Source organism: Labrus bergylta, chromosome 12 (genome assembly GCF_963930695.1).
Source record: "Labrus bergylta chromosome 12, fLabBer1.1, whole genome shotgun sequence".
In the NCBI taxonomy this organism is placed as follows: Eukaryota; Metazoa; Chordata; class Actinopteri; order Labriformes; family Labridae; genus Labrus; species Labrus bergylta.
The window spans coordinates 29,754,413-29,769,919 of NC_089206.1; the positions used below are offsets into that span (position 1 = coordinate 29,754,413).

At 40.7% G+C, this 15,507-nt stretch overlaps 1 protein-coding gene and 1 long non-coding RNA gene across 2 annotated transcripts in view; one reads left to right on the forward strand and one right to left on the reverse strand.

Moving 5' to 3' along the window:
- Positions 1-15,507, forward strand: part of LOC136181192 (uncharacterized) — a 60,646-nt gene that overhangs the window by 5,908 nt on the left and 39,231 nt on the right. The window lies entirely within an intron of this gene.
- LOC114920933 (uncharacterized) overlaps positions 2,591-15,507 on the reverse strand; it is a 100,248-nt gene continuing 87,331 nt past the window's right edge. The window contains exon 3 of the mRNA XM_065961797.1: positions 2,591-5,907. Within this exon, the coding sequence (XP_065817869.1) occupies positions 5,863-5,907 (45 nt within the window). The 3' untranslated portion in view covers positions 2,591-5,862. The remainder of the gene's footprint in view (positions 5,908-15,507) is intronic.

The window sequence follows — 15,507 nt, forward strand, 5'->3', positions numbered from 1 at the left end:
CATGCATTTGTTACCTCCAGATTGGATTATTGTAACTCTCTTTTGTCAGGGTGCTCTGGTAAGTCTCTAAAGACTCTTCAACTAGTCCAGAACGCTGCAGCTCGTGTACTGACTAGAACTAGGAAAAGGGACCACATTACTCCTGTGTTGGCTTCTCTGCACTGGCTCCCTATACAGTCTAGAATAGAATTCAAGATCCTTCTTCTCACTTACAAAGCTCTAAATGGCCAGGCACCATCTTATCTTAAGGAGCTACTAGTGCCGTACTGCCCCTCGAGAACATTACGGTCCCAGAATGCAGACTAGTGGTACCTACAGTCTCTAAGTGTACTATGGGAGGTAAAGCCTTCAGTTATCGGGCTCCTCTCCTCTGGAATCATCTTCCAGCCGGGGTCTGGGAGGCAGACACAGTCTGTATTTTTAAGAATAGACTTAAAACTTTCCTTTTTGATAAATCTTATAGTTAGGGCTGGTGCTGGTGTAGACCAGCTCTTAGTTATGCTGCTATAGGCTTAGACTACCGGGGGGAACTGGCACCTTGAGCTCCTCTCTCTCTCTCTCTCTCTCTCTGTGCACATATAGTACATCATATGACTGCATGTATCTATCTGTAAATCTCAGTCACTAACCACCTACTTTCCTGGGAGCTCTTGAGCTCTCTTAGGCTCCTCAAGATCGTTGGTTGACGGCCTGCCAGAACAACCCCCCTGCTTTTACCTGCTTTTTGTAACATAACAATGAGTAAGGTCTTTTTACCTGCTCTTTTGTAATGTTAACAGACAAAGAGTAAGGTATTTTACCTGCTTTTTGTAAAGTGTCTCGAGATAACACTTGTTATGAGTTGACGCTATACAAATAAAAATTGATTGATTGATTGATTGAGTTGTCTGGCAACAATAGAAACACAGTTCAACTTTGGCAATAAATAAAGCCAAAATGTATACCAAATTAAATTAAAAACATCCGGAATCCAAACTAACTACATAAAAACAGTAAGATAAGAAACTGTAATTTAACACCCACCCCATATTTGTTACATAATTTGTCTATGTGTGCTTGTCCTATGTTTTTTAAGGCAGAGCTTCATGGTTGTGTTCCCATTCAGAGCATCGTATAAAAATCGACTATGCTCTGAAGATATTGGAATCATTTTTCTATATAAAATATGTTTTATCTTCCTATAGTTACACTGAGTAGTGTTTATAAGAAGCTGATGTATCTTCCTCTAGACTTGCAACAGAAAGAAATCCTCTGTGCACTATTCTTGTAAGCCATTTTTGCGTTTAAGTGTACAAATCAAAGGCTGCTAGGTGTGTTTCATTAAGTTAATATGGGTAGAACTGTATTTGCTTGTGTTGTAGCGTTGTTGTCAACCTGTCAACAGATGATGACACATTTTCTATGGCGTTTCAAAATTTTCAAAAACAGACAGCTGGGAACCTAATGTGGTGGACAGAGAAAATGATCTGCTAATGTGTGTTTAAACACATTTGCTGTCTGCTTAAAGCAAATAATAGGCTACACTAACATTGCATCTTTCATAAGACAAAAAATCTGAAAATCTGATTTTCATACTATCAGAAGTCAAGGTTCTGCTTCTAAGTAGGGGGTCACTGCTGTGCAGACAGTCTAGGCCAAACACAATGAAAAGAGTCCTTCACCACTTTCTGTATTTAGTGATTCCAACAATGCCTCTGCAATGCAGAGCTTGGGCTGCACCAGAATCACCTGCTTTTTGATAGTATCTGGAATGGCCAATCAGTGAGGTGGAAAGATGTTGTAATGCAGGGCTTTGTTCATGTGAATTCTCTGGTGCTTAATTTCTATTTTATTGTTTTCAAACAAAACAAAAAGGTTTAATGTCTCTAAATGTGTAAATGGGTGTGCGTTTGTTTTGTAACTGAACACTATCTAGTTATGTTATTAACATCATATGTTATTACCTTATAGGAGAATGAGGCTCAGGGAAGAAAGAGCTTTTCTGCAGAGTGAGAACACAGCACTAAACACAAACAGTGTGCGTGTGTGTGTGTGTGTGTGTGGGGGGGGGGGGGTCAGAAGGAGTCATTGTGGGAAAGAGACGTTGGGAGGGAGACTGTTGTGAAGCATTTTTACGTCTTGTTTCTTGTGGGTAGAGGCAGCAGACAGCATCACAAGGAGAGTAACATGCCCTCTGGCTCATGCAACAGATCCTGCATGGCAGCATCATCAGAAACTATTGTCTACAGCATCAGTTACTACTAAAGCCAAACAGCCCAAGTTTTTATTATTCAGTTATATAACCAAGATTGCTGCTGGTTGTGACTATGTTGACCTGCGTTGTTAATATTTGACAAAATAGAACTGGATCTAAACTGATCCAACAGTTACTGTGAGGTTGTCAACATTTTCAAATCTTCAATATTTCTATTCTGTCAAACTTAACACGTGGCTGCAGCAGGCTCCTTTACAGATAGACTTGCAGTGTATTTGAAACAGACAATCCCAAGGAACCTATAAGACCTGACAGCTCCATAGCTCCCAGGAAAGTATATGGTTAGTAACTAAGATTTATACAGTAAAAAGTGACATGCAGCAATATGATGTGAATGCACAGAGAGAGAGAGAGAGAGAGAGAGAGAGAGAGAGAGAGAGAGAGAGAGAGAGAGAGAGAGAGAGAGAGAGAGACAGAGAGAGAGAGAGAGAGAGAGAGAGAGAGAGAGAGAGAGAGAGAGAGAGAGAGAGAGAGAGAGAGAGAGGCCTATAGTTAGCTAGAGTTCCTGAATCTAGAGTAGGCTTTTTAAGTAGAGGTTTGATTACCGCTACTTTAAATGACTGTGGTACATAGCCTGCCAGTAAAGACATATTGATCATATCTAATATAGAGCTGCCAACAAAGGGAAAGACTTCCTTAAACAGCTTGGTTGAGATTGGGTCTAAAAGACCGGTTGAGTTTCGACGCAGAAATAATTGAATTTAAAGATCAATTGGAGAAAAACAGTTGAGGTAATATAAGATTTTAGAGCTGTTTCTGCCATATCAGAGTTATAGGAGGAATCTGCACCAGGTAAGCTCAGGAAATCATTACTGCTGACGGCTAAAGGAATACAAGGCTCAATGGAGCTATGACTCTCTGTCAGCCTGGCTACAGTGCTGAAAAGGTATCTAGGATTGTTTTTATTTTCTTCGATTAGAGAGGAGTAGCAGGCAGCTTGAGTGTGACGTAGAGCCTTCATATATTTATTATTATGACTATTTTGCCATGTATATGACTGGGAGAGGTGGATTCATTTAATCACAATAATTTAACCTTGACACAGCCAGGTTTCATTTTACAATGTAAATCAAAATTATTATCTGATATCAGATCATTTACTAATAGAGATTAGATAGCAATGATCTAATATTTAATAGTCCGCATTTAATTGTCTGATTTTTTTTTTTGCTAAATTTTATTCGTAGTTTTCAAAATTTTGATTTTCTATGTCTGGATTTCTATTAAAAAAAAAGGATAGAGTAGTTAGATAAATTAAGAAAATTCTTTAGCAGAGTAGTCGCTAGAATGCAAGAATGCTTTTTGATAACTCCCTTGTGTTTAAACGTTCAGTGTTTCAGAAACAACAGTGGTAAGAAACTGATAAAAAAATTAACAATTTTGCTCTCTTTCGATAACTATAGACAGCGCAGAACAACACAGTAGCAGCAGAGAGCAGGAAGTGATGCAATACGCTCACTGTAGTATGTAGGACTTTAGGCTAACCTCAGATACAGACAGGTTTTTGGTCTTTGATGGAAACGTTGATACATGCTGGAAAAAAGCCCTGAAAACAACAATGGTAGGCATGTCATTTCCTGATTTTCACTGCTTCATACTTATGTGAAGGGCTTCTCAGCCCTACTATTAACAGACTTCACTGTTTGTTCAGCATGCCATACCTTATGTTATGCACATATAGACACATATTTATCATGTGCAGTTTAATTGAAATGAAGGTGGATGTTTTACCTACATTCAGACATGGCTAAGCTTGGTGTTTTTCATACTTTGCTTTTCTTTTACAGCAGATTTATTTTAACCTTTGTAAGGGCTTTTGCTGTTTTTCATGAGTCAACCTGATACTGAAGTGGCAAAAAAAAAGTGAATTATTTTATTAATCAGAATCTGTGGTATTTGTACCACATAACTCGTGAAAATATCAAATGAGGAAGACTAATGTCAGATACATCTTTTAACAACATTAAATTATAGACATGAAATCGTAGTTTACATCAGACTGGAACACCCCTTCTTATTATAGTGAAGGAGAGGACAGTGAGTTTTTGTTATTCTTTATAACTTAGAAATTTGCTGATATCAGAGGACTATAATGTATTTGAAATAGAAATTCAATCATAAAATACTGTATTAGTACTAAAACTCATTAGCATTATAGTTGTGTATAGTTTACTACCTCCGCAAATTTGTTCAATAACAACTATAGTGGTATGTGTGAAGCTTGGTGCTATTATCTCTTTGAATCCATACACAGATGTTTGCAAAACAACAAGAACAGAAAAAGCTTGTCAAACACCAAATACCACAGACGCTAAACAAAGATTCAAAATGCAGTTCACGACTGCTGTTAAAATGAATCCTTAACATCATTGGCTGGTGAGCTGAAGAGCTCACAGATGGTTCATTTTTCCTGTTGAAAGGGAGTGTGTGGTTGCACGTCTGATGCTCTTAGTGTACTGTGAACTACAAAACCTGTGTAGGTGTGTGCTTTTTCAGTAAGTGTAGTTAATTTTACGTGTGTTTGCGTATTCATGAATGTCTGGCTGTATGTGTGTGTGAGAGAGAGAGAGAGGGAGAATAATTGGGTGTTTCAGGTTGAGGGGCAGCTCCTGTCTCTTCTACTCAGTATTCAGCAGCTGTTGTCTCTGAGACGAGGATTGAGAAGAGCTCTGTTTAGGTGCTGTAGGGGGGTCGAAGCTAACTTGCTTGATGCATCAAAACCACATTCACCATAAAGATGAAGCCAATTGACACTTTAACAACAAAGGAGGTGAAAAAATAAAACCCAGTTGTTAATTATCCTCTTCAATTATTCATTGAATAGCTTTTTAAATAAATCCCATTATAAGGTAAAATGAATTTAAAATTAAGTTCTTGTTGGAAAGTTAAACAAAACATGTTAAGGTTGTCTAAGATCTAGATCATTGAATCTGTCAATTCATCAGAAAAATAAACTCTCGTACAAGACATGTTTAACTTTAGGAATCCTGAGGTCAATGGACTACTTTATGTGGCTTTAACAGTCTAGTCATCTGCTATACTCCATTTATGATGCAGAGCAAGCACAGCAGTGAGTTTGCAAGGTCTGAGGATGAATCTGCAAGTTCTGAAGTAATATAAATGGGGACCATGCTAACATTCCCTAGCTAAGCTAACTAGCCCTCATTAAGCCCATTCAGTGAAAAACAAACATGTCTATAGCACACCAGTTAAGTTTACCGCCATCTTGCTAATTGTTTAATTTTTAATGTATTATCAGTTAGCAATGACAGTTTAATAGCTAGTATTTTAAGTTTGTACTTCCTATCATAAAAAAATGAGGATAATTCACATTTAATTTGACCATTTATCCATTTGCAAAAATGTTATTAAAAGTGTATTGACACAAAGACACAGTATATGGAAGCAATCGCAGACTCAGGGGTATGGCATTCAAATGACAAGCAGGGGTTTGGACAGGTAAGCAAATAAACAACAAATCCAGAGGGTAAAAGGCAAAAGGCAGGCGAGAATCATACACAAGGAGCTAAATACAAAATGCAGAGAGAGAACACACTGGAATTAAATACACAGACAATCAGGGAACAACGAGACACAGGTGAGAGTAATCAGGGTGGGGCTGACACACAAGGCAGGAACATGAGGAGCAGGATCTGAAAGACAGAGACAAGGTTAAGTACAAAAACACAACATTAACCATGAAATAAATGATTTTAAAAAATAGCAAAAACACAAAACATGACCTAATGCTTGCTGGAAACCTTGTCATGTATGTGATGTAGCTTTAATAGAAAAGTAGTCCATTAATCTATTCAAAGTTTTAACAAAGGTGTGTGTGGCCCTTTTACACAGGAATGAGTTATAAAGTGTCCCTTTTAGTTCCAATATATTTTACAGAAAATTAATCCAAATTACTTTGATGACTCACATGGACTGGAAATGAGTTTATAAGGAAATGGGTTCACAATTATAGCACATAAACTTTGTGATATAACTGCTCAACCAATGGTTATGTTCAGATTGTATTCATAATCAGCAGCATGATATGAGAGAATATGTCAAAACCAAATTGTAGTTGCTGTAATATGTATAGTAGGACAAAAAACATCTTAAGTTGAAAGAAAACACCAAAATTATGTTTGGTTAATTGATAAAGTTGATCTTGTGGAAAAACTTGTTAGAAGTCTTGATTAATATGCATCACATTTAAGTACACAACATATTCTGGCTTCTGGAATAAACTCTCTAGGAGTTGAAATCAACTCAATATAAGCGTACATGTGAGACCATCGAATAAAGTCAGAGCTTAGTTAAAGTAACTCTTTTCTGGCAGTTGATATTTAAACTCATCAGGATTTAAACTGAACTCTTGTGGGAGTTAAAATACATACTACTCCCATTTAGAGGAAAAAATAACTTATCTTAAGTTAAACTTATAACTTACTCTTTCTCTGTGTTGACAGTCAACACTTGTCGTCTTTCTTCTCTCTTATGAAGTGTGCGTGTGTGTGTGTGTGTGTGTGTGTGTGTGTGTGTGTGTGTGTGTGTGTGTGTGTGTGTGTGACTGGTTGATTTGTATTTAGCTGTTGCCATCATCTGCCCAGGGACAACAGATGGAAATTAGCTAGTTAGCTAAATCTGGTACAGATTGTTGGTTTTTTTTGTACACTGTCCCTGATTCAAATAAACGATTAAACTAAACTAACACTTCATATTGTGTTACATTTAACACATTCAAAACACCAAAACCTTTTTTTGTCCTAGATAAAAATGATTACAGAACTCAAACAATATAAATGACTTCAATGCCTCTCATTTATTTAACACATCCAGACATTGTGTTAACAACTCATGAATACATAGTTGTTAACCAAGTTATAGCCTACTTAAGTAAAATAATTTATCACTAACAGTGAGCAATTTCAAGTAACAATAAACACATATTGAAGTTTAACCAGTTAACTGTTAACAGTGGCAGCTTAAAAGTGGTAAAACAATGTGATTAAATACAAAAAATTAGTGATAAAAATCTTTTCAATATTTATACTTAACTACCAAATCTAAGCCTAAACCAAATGCATATTAATTTGCAAAAACTATTCAGAGAAAATGCATGTTTGAAAACCATCCATCATACACAAGTCACACTCATGCATCATTAATCGTTGCATTGATTCTTTCAAACTTACCAAAAATGTAATTATGAAATTATGTCCTATATTTATAAGAATCCAAAGTCTCTTTAAATAGCGTAAAGTCGCCATTATGTCATTTTTTTGTCACACTAGAATACCCCCTTGAATCATATAAACTTTCACTCCACTCTCATAGTCTGACTTTGACCCTGCTGACAAGGCCAGCGGCGGCCATTGGCAACCTCGGGGAGAGGCAGGCGGGGTCGGGGCGGCCAAAGCTGGGGACAGAAGGGCCGAAGAACTAGAGGCTCAAGGCAGGAAGACAGAGCCAAGGCAGACCATATAGAAGCCCCCCATAATGAAATAAGAGAGGAGATGTACTATCCTTGTAGCCTAATGGGGAAAACATACTTCATTTACTGAAAAAAATGTAGGCTAAGTAATAACTATAGTTTTATAATTTATTATTTCCTCCTTATAATGGTATTGCAATCATTAGAATAGAGTAGAATAGAATTACTTTATTGATCCCAAACTGGGAAATTGTGGCATTACAGCAGCAGGTTATCCAACACACAATATGAGTAAAAAAACACAATGTTAGCAATCTAAACACAATATAATATTAACTACAAAGTAAATAAGTACTAAAAGATATCAAAAATAAGAATGTGAATATATACAACCAGGATTTAACTAAGCATTACTCGTCTTAAATAGGAATATTAAATATGGAAGACTGAATGTAAATGGGCAAAAACAGAGTCGTAAATGGTTGTAAATTAAATATGAAAGATTAAATGTAAATGTGCAAAAACAGAGTTGTAAATGGTTGTAAATTACATATGAAAGATTAAATGTAAATGTGCGAGTTGGAAATGGACAGTATTGACATAAGTTGTAGACATATTATAAGCAGAAACTATACAATATAACGGCGAGTAGACAACCAAATGAAGTGAACATGAGTGCAGAGATAATTTGTAAATTTAACATGTTCAGAACAGATTACAGTATGGAGAGACAGCTATTATCATGATGACAGTTCTCTGCTCGCATGAGGTGAGCTGTTGTACAAAGTTATGGCCTTCGGTAAGAAAGATTTCTTGTATCTGTCCTTGTGACAGCGGAGTTTGGATCAGTCTGTTGGAGAAGCTGCTCCGCTGTTTGTCCAGTAGGGTGTGCAGAGGGTGATCAGGATTATCCATAATGGATAACAGTTTGTTAAGAGTCCTCCTCTCTGTCACCACTACAAATGAGTCCAGCTTGCAGACTATCACAAAGCAGGCCTTCTTAATGAGTTTGTCCAGTCTCTTAGTGTCATCAGCTCCAATGCTGCTCCCCCAGCAGACCACAGCAGAGAACAGTGCACTGGCCACAACAGACTGATAGAAGATCTCCAACATCTTGCTGCACACGTTGAAGGATCTCAGCTTCCTCAGAAAGTAGAGTCAGCTCATCCCCTTCTTGTACACAGCCTGAGTTCCACCCTTCCAGTTCAGTTTGTTGTCTATGTTGACACCCAGGTACTTGTACTCCTCCACCACAGACACATCCTCTCCCAGGATGCACAGCGGTGGTGGCTCTGTCCTCTTCCTTCTGAAGTTGATCACCATCTCCCTGGTCTTATCCAAGTTCAGAATCAGGTGATTTGTTCCTGTCCTCTCCACAAAGTTATCCACCAGCTCTCTGTACTCCCCCTCTTGCCCATCATTTATACACCCCACCACCGCAGAGTCATCAGAAAACTTCTGCAAGTGACATGACCTGGAGTTGTACTGAAAGTCAGAGGTGTACAAGGTGAAAAAGAAAAGAGACAGCACAGTCCCCTGTGGAGCTCCTGTACTACTCTCCACCATTCCAGACTGAACACTGCCAAGTCAGACAAACTGTGGTCTGTCTGTCAGGTAGTCAGTAATCCAGGAGGTGATGGACGAGTCCACACCCATCAACTGCAGCTTATCTTCCAGCAGTTGTGGCTGGATGGTGTTGAATGCACTGGAGAAATCAAAAAAGGTGATTCTCACAGTGCAGCCGTTTCCCTCCAGATGTGAGTGAGCACGCTGCAGCAGGTAGATGATGGCATCGTCCACTCCCAGGTGAGGCTGGTAGGCAAATTGTAGAGGGTCAAGGGATAGTTTCACCTGCGGCCTGAGGTGGGTCAAGACGAGCCTCTCCAACACTTTTATCACATGAGAAGTGAGAGCCACTGGTCGATAGTCCTTGAGATCAGATGGTGTCGTCTTCTTTGGGACCGGGACCAAGCAGGACGTTTTCCACAGCACCGGTATCCTCTCCTGGCTCAGACTCAGGTTGAAGAGGTGTTGCAGAATCTCAGACAGCTGGCTGGCACAGGTCTTCAGAACCCTTGGGCTGATGCCGTCCAGGCCTGGAGCCTTGCTAATGTTTAGTTTCTCCAGCTGTCTCTTCACCTGGCCAGTTGTTAGAGTCAGGGGGGGGATGGAGCAATTCACCTCAGAGGGGGAAGTGCATTCCTGTGGTGCAGGGCCAGAGTCCAAAGAGTTCACCATGAGGGCTTGGGGGGGGGGGGAGAAAATACAAAGGGAGGCTGTAAGGTGTGAAGTACAGGGGTGTTGTTTGAGGTGGGTGGGGGGGCAGGGAGGTGTGAAGGACAGGGGTGTTGTTTGAGGTGGGAGAGGCAGATGAAGGCTGTGCACTAAACTTGTTGAAGAACAGGTTTAGCTCATTCGCCCTCTCCAGGCTGCCAGAATGTTGTCTTTCTCTCCCTTTGAAACCAGTGATTTCCCTCATTCCAGTCCACACATCCCTCACGTTGTTCTGATGGAGTTTGGCCTCCAGCTTTCTTCTGTATGAGTACTTGCACTCCCTCAGCTTTTCCCTCAGATCGTGCTGTATCCTTTTCAGCTCCTCCCTGTTTCCAGACCTGAAGGCTTGTTTCTTTTTGTTGAGAAGGGCTTTCAGGTCACTGGTGATCCAGGGTTTGTTGTTAGGAAAACAGCGTACAGTCCGGGTCGGTAAAGCAGTGTTTTCACAGAATAAAGGGCATGGTCACACTGGTCATCCATACCGTGCCCAAGCACGCTTCAATGCTAAAGTCCAGTTCGTTTGACCAGTGTGACCGCTCCGTATCGTGCTCAGGCACAGTACACTTCCTTGGCTTTGGCACACTTCGGAGAGGTGTGCTTCGGCACGGTACACTTCATGCACGAGCACAAACACGCGGGTACACAATGCTGACAGCCTTCATTATGGAGAAATCCAGAGTTTCATGGCTGTATCTGACTAAAATGACACAATATAAGACACAAAGTAGCTGTCATGTTCTCTGTGTTGTTCTCCGATGTGCGGCTGCGGACTGTCCTGTGTACTCGGCCGAGCATCTAATTAATTGTTAATTTATTTATTGTTGTGTCTGATTAAAATGGCTTAAAATAAGCTGTGAAGTCAGAAAAGTAGCTGCAGTAGTTCCCTCTCTCTCTCTCTCTCAACTAAGCACGCTTCATAATAACATAAAGCGTGCATGTGTTGTATTGAGACATTATGTACAAGAGGTAATCGTGCTTAGGGTTCTCACGGATAGTTCTGTGTAGTGCGACCGCCGGCCGCGCCGGCCAGCCAGCGTGGGAATGCCGCTGCGAGGGGGGGGGGGCAATCGGGCTTGGGTACAGCACAGTATAGATGACCAGTGTGACCGTGCCCTTAATGTATTCTGTGATGCAGTCAGTCATGCTGTTAATGTCCTCACCATGTAGTTCGCAGAGTACATTCCAGTCTGTGGACTCAAAGCAGTCCTGCAGTGCCTCATTGCTCTCCTGTGTCCACCTCCTAACAGTCCTTGTAGTCACAGGCTGCCTTTGGACTAGGGGGATATACTCTGGTGTCAGTAGGACCAGGTTGTGGTCTGATCTGCCCAGGGGGGGAAGGGCAGTGGTACTGTATGCTTCCTTAGCGTTAGCATACAGAAGGTCCAGTGTTTTATTTTCTCTAGTTGGACAGTTAACATATTGATGAAAAGTTGGTAGTGTTTTATCCATTTTCACATGATTAAAGTCCCCGGTAATGGCTACAAAAGCATTTGGATGCTTAGTTTGAAGCTGTGAAAAAGTAGAGTGAATGGCATCACTCGCAGACTCGGCATCAGCTGACGGTGGGATGTAAACAGCTATAACAATGGCGTACGTGAATTCCCTGGGCAGGTAATATGGGCGCATTCCAACAGCTAACAGTTCAATGTCCGGGCTGCAGAGACGTTCCTTCACACTAACATGGCCAGGATTACACCATCTCTCATTCACATACAGTGCAATCCCTCCACCTTTCTTCTTACCGCTCTTAATAACGTCCCTGTCAGCCCGAAAAGTCCTGAAGTCGGGTACCGCCACGCTGTGGTCCGGGATGTCCGAGTGCAGCCATGTCTCAGTGAAGCACATAATACTGCACTGGCGGTATTCCCACTGGTGCCGAACAAGCGCGTCGAGTTCGTCCGTCTTATTGCCCAAAGACCTCACGTTCCCCATAATCACTGCTGGTACAGAAGGCTTATGCTTTCTCTTCTTAGCTCTTCTCTTAGCTCCAGCTCTGCAACCCCGGCGTCGCCTCCTCAGTTCCCCCAGAATTACAGGCCTTGCAGTAGGCAGTAGCACCTTGGAGAGCGCCATCAGGTAATCACGTGTGTAAACAATGCCCTCACTCAGCTTTGCGCTGCTCTCCGTTACAAAGAGTGTCCAAAGTAACAGAAAAACAGCGCAAAAAGTTTGAAAGTAGCCATTTCCACACAATAGGTTAAACTAATACTCAAAAAACACACAGTAAAAACAAATAATAACTTATCAAAAAATACGATATAATGACACGGACAACGGGAGCTGCTGCAACCGGTGGCCACCTCACACAGCGCCGGAAGTGGAAGGAATTGAAGTTATTGAAGCATGATATGCTATAGATAGAAACACATTTTGTTGATGATGATACATCTGGGAAGGCATGTTGCCCATACACTTGCAGGGTGGCAAAGAACAGGGTGGTGTGTGTGTGTGTGGGCATTTCAGGGACATGCCCACAGACGCAGAGAGGATGTGCTGTGGCCAGGAGCCGGCCCGTTGCTTCAGCTGTTAAGTATCTTTCTCCCTGTACTTGATGCAGGTATTCTGCATATTCATAGGAACTTCAAGAAGGACATCACGTTACTCGGCAGGGCAAGGGAGCCGGGCTTAGCTTTATCTTTTGGCAACTTGGTGCAGTAGGGCGGGGAAACCGAGTGGTCATTCCTAGCTGCTGCGTTTGGAGGATCAGGGATCAGTGGCCTGATCACAGTACACTGGTTATGTTCCTGGACACTAGCACAACTTTATCATGATATATATATATTTTTTTAATAAATCTAAATTTGTGGAAAAAAATGTGTGATCGATTGTATATTCTCATCATGATTTATGAAAACCACTTACATGTTTTTTAGTAGGAAGAAAAATGTTCTCTCCTTTATGCATTACCCAGTGAACACACGTTGTAACAAGTAAGCCAATATGTTTTCTTGCTTATACTTTGTCCAAGGATGGGATAAAATGTGACAGTTGGGTCCAAAAAAAAAATATTGGCACATAAGTCGACAGTTATATTCTTGTAAGGAGTATTGCTGGCACACCACATATAACACAGTAAGCATGTATGCACATGACAACTTTCCAAGTTTTTAAGCCCCTCTTTGCATGAATAACTGACATTTTCTTGTCATCTTTTGACATCCTTTATGGTCTCTTCCTATGGAAGTTCTAGTCAATGGAAGAAGGACTCGAGCTTCATAGACTGGCAGTGAAAATGCATACCGTTTGCGGGCATACATCAGCAGTTGGCTGTGGAAAGACTCCAAATCTGCAGTAGATCTAAAGGAAAATTAACACATTTTTAACGCATGGCCTTACCATTGTTTGTGTTTTACAAACTAACAAACTTTACCTGAAGGTCAAAAACTTCTCTGCATCCTTCAAGAATATTTTGTTGTGTACAATGTTCAGGAGAGCGTTGTTGGCCTCTGACTTCTCCTTAATGTACTCCTTATGGCAGAAATCTTCCAGATGGTCATGATGATCAATTATGGCAGACCAAGTGTGACAGCCACAACCATGGTGGATGATTTCTGTCAAGAGACTAACAGAATAGATGCATACATTTTGTGTAAATTAGTTAATTAAATAAACCCTCCTTTTTTAGGTAGGGGACAAGCCGGTGGAAGGTCTTCAGTAGTACACTTCGCACTGGCGTCTACCATCTTGTATCCCTTCCTCCTCCGCGTTTGGATTTTCCATCCATGTAAACATTGCTTCTATATCAACACAGCCAGTGGGACTGGAGCTTCTCACTCATAGACAGTCATGCCTCAGAGTTATTTTCATCGGACATACTTGATTTCTGCTACATTTAAAGGCAGGGTTGGTCATTTTCGAAAACTAGCATGGTTTTGAAAGTAGCATTCCCTCAGTGTTCCATCTGCACCCACCCCCTCCCCTCTGTGCTCCCTCAAAAGCCACGCCCCTCACTTACATGCCCAAGCGCCGTTGGTCAAGAAGCGGAGCTCAGCTCATGTTTTGAGTGTGGGCTAGTGCATGCATGAGGTAGAGAATGAGCAGGGAAACAAGGAGGTGCCTGATTGGTTCATCAGATTGGTACCTCGTGGCAGACTTTGGTTGAACTGCTACAGATGATTTTCTTTGTTCCTTTTTCAGAGCACGAGTTAATAATTTCTGTCAGGACCTAAAGACAATTTCAACCAAAATCTCAAAAGTGTACCAACCCTGCCTTTAAGTGTGAAAAATAGCATATTCTTCCTTCAACACAAGCTGGAGTTTAAATGTGTGAACAAGCTCCAAAAACGAACTCTTTTACTATCTTTTGTCTATCTCCTGATTTTTTCCATCATTCTTGGTGTTTGGCTTTGTAACTTCTCTCAAAATATGCAGATTTTAGCAAATTAACTCAATAAAACAATGGGATGATGATAACTATGGCTGGTTTGTGATTACAGCACAGAAAAGCTCAAATCAGATCTTCGGTGTGACTTTTGTTTCCGAAAGAACATCCACTCATTTTATAAGCGACAACAATCTGGCGCAGATTCATCCAAAGGCTGGCCAAGGTTTGCAGCCTGGGCCCACGTTTGCAACGGCCCCTTGATGGCCAGACAATTGATCATTTAAATTTTAGTCATCTCTCAAATGGAATGGTGGGGGTTTGATCCTCAGCTACTTCATTGTCTGTGAATAAATGTGTGTGAATGGGATTAGTTATTTCTGGTCACTTTACATAGCAACCTCTGCCTTCAGTGTGGGAATGGGTACATGTGACCTATGGTGTTCCAGTGTTTTGAGTAGTCAGAAGACTAGAAATGCTTGTTACAAGCTCAAGTCCATTTACCATTTACAATGTATCTGCTGCAGAGACATTTCAATCAAGGATGTGGATAATATTAATGCATCACTAACTCCACTTTGTTAAGTGTTAACCATTTAGCAAACCATACTTTGCTAAATGGTAAATGGACATGAGCTTGTATATTGCTTTGTCAAGCAAGCTAACAAGCTCTGTTGGGTGACAGCACTGTGTAGAGCCCCCTCCTCCTTAGTTCGTTGCGATAGAGAGGAAAATATAAACGGTGTTGGGGTGAAAATGGCACGCCGCGTCGCGCTGCTTCGCGATGTGTTGCTTGCAGGTAGTTAGGACACTTCGGTAGGAAACAATAGAATTAAACTGATTTTGTCGCTGATGCTCATCAGTGATAACAGATGGGTCAAACTATAAAATCTAAATACACATCATAGTCATGATAGTTAGTCATTATTATCACACCATTTTGTTGTCAAGTCATCTTTATTGTTTTGGGTCTTCTTTGTTTGTTATTTGAGTACTGCAGAGCAACAAAACAACAGTAGAAAACAAAACAAATGCTAATACAAGAGTCATTGAACTTCCATATCCGTGAGTGTGTGCATCAAACCTTTGGACTGTGTCCACCTAAGGGACTTTTGCTGTTTTATCAGTAAGTTAAATTTGTGTTTTTGTTAGCGGAAGCAGCATGAGGTCAATACTGCGACAGCCAATCCCTACTGCTCGGATTCTGGTACAAGTTTGCAATATGCCAGT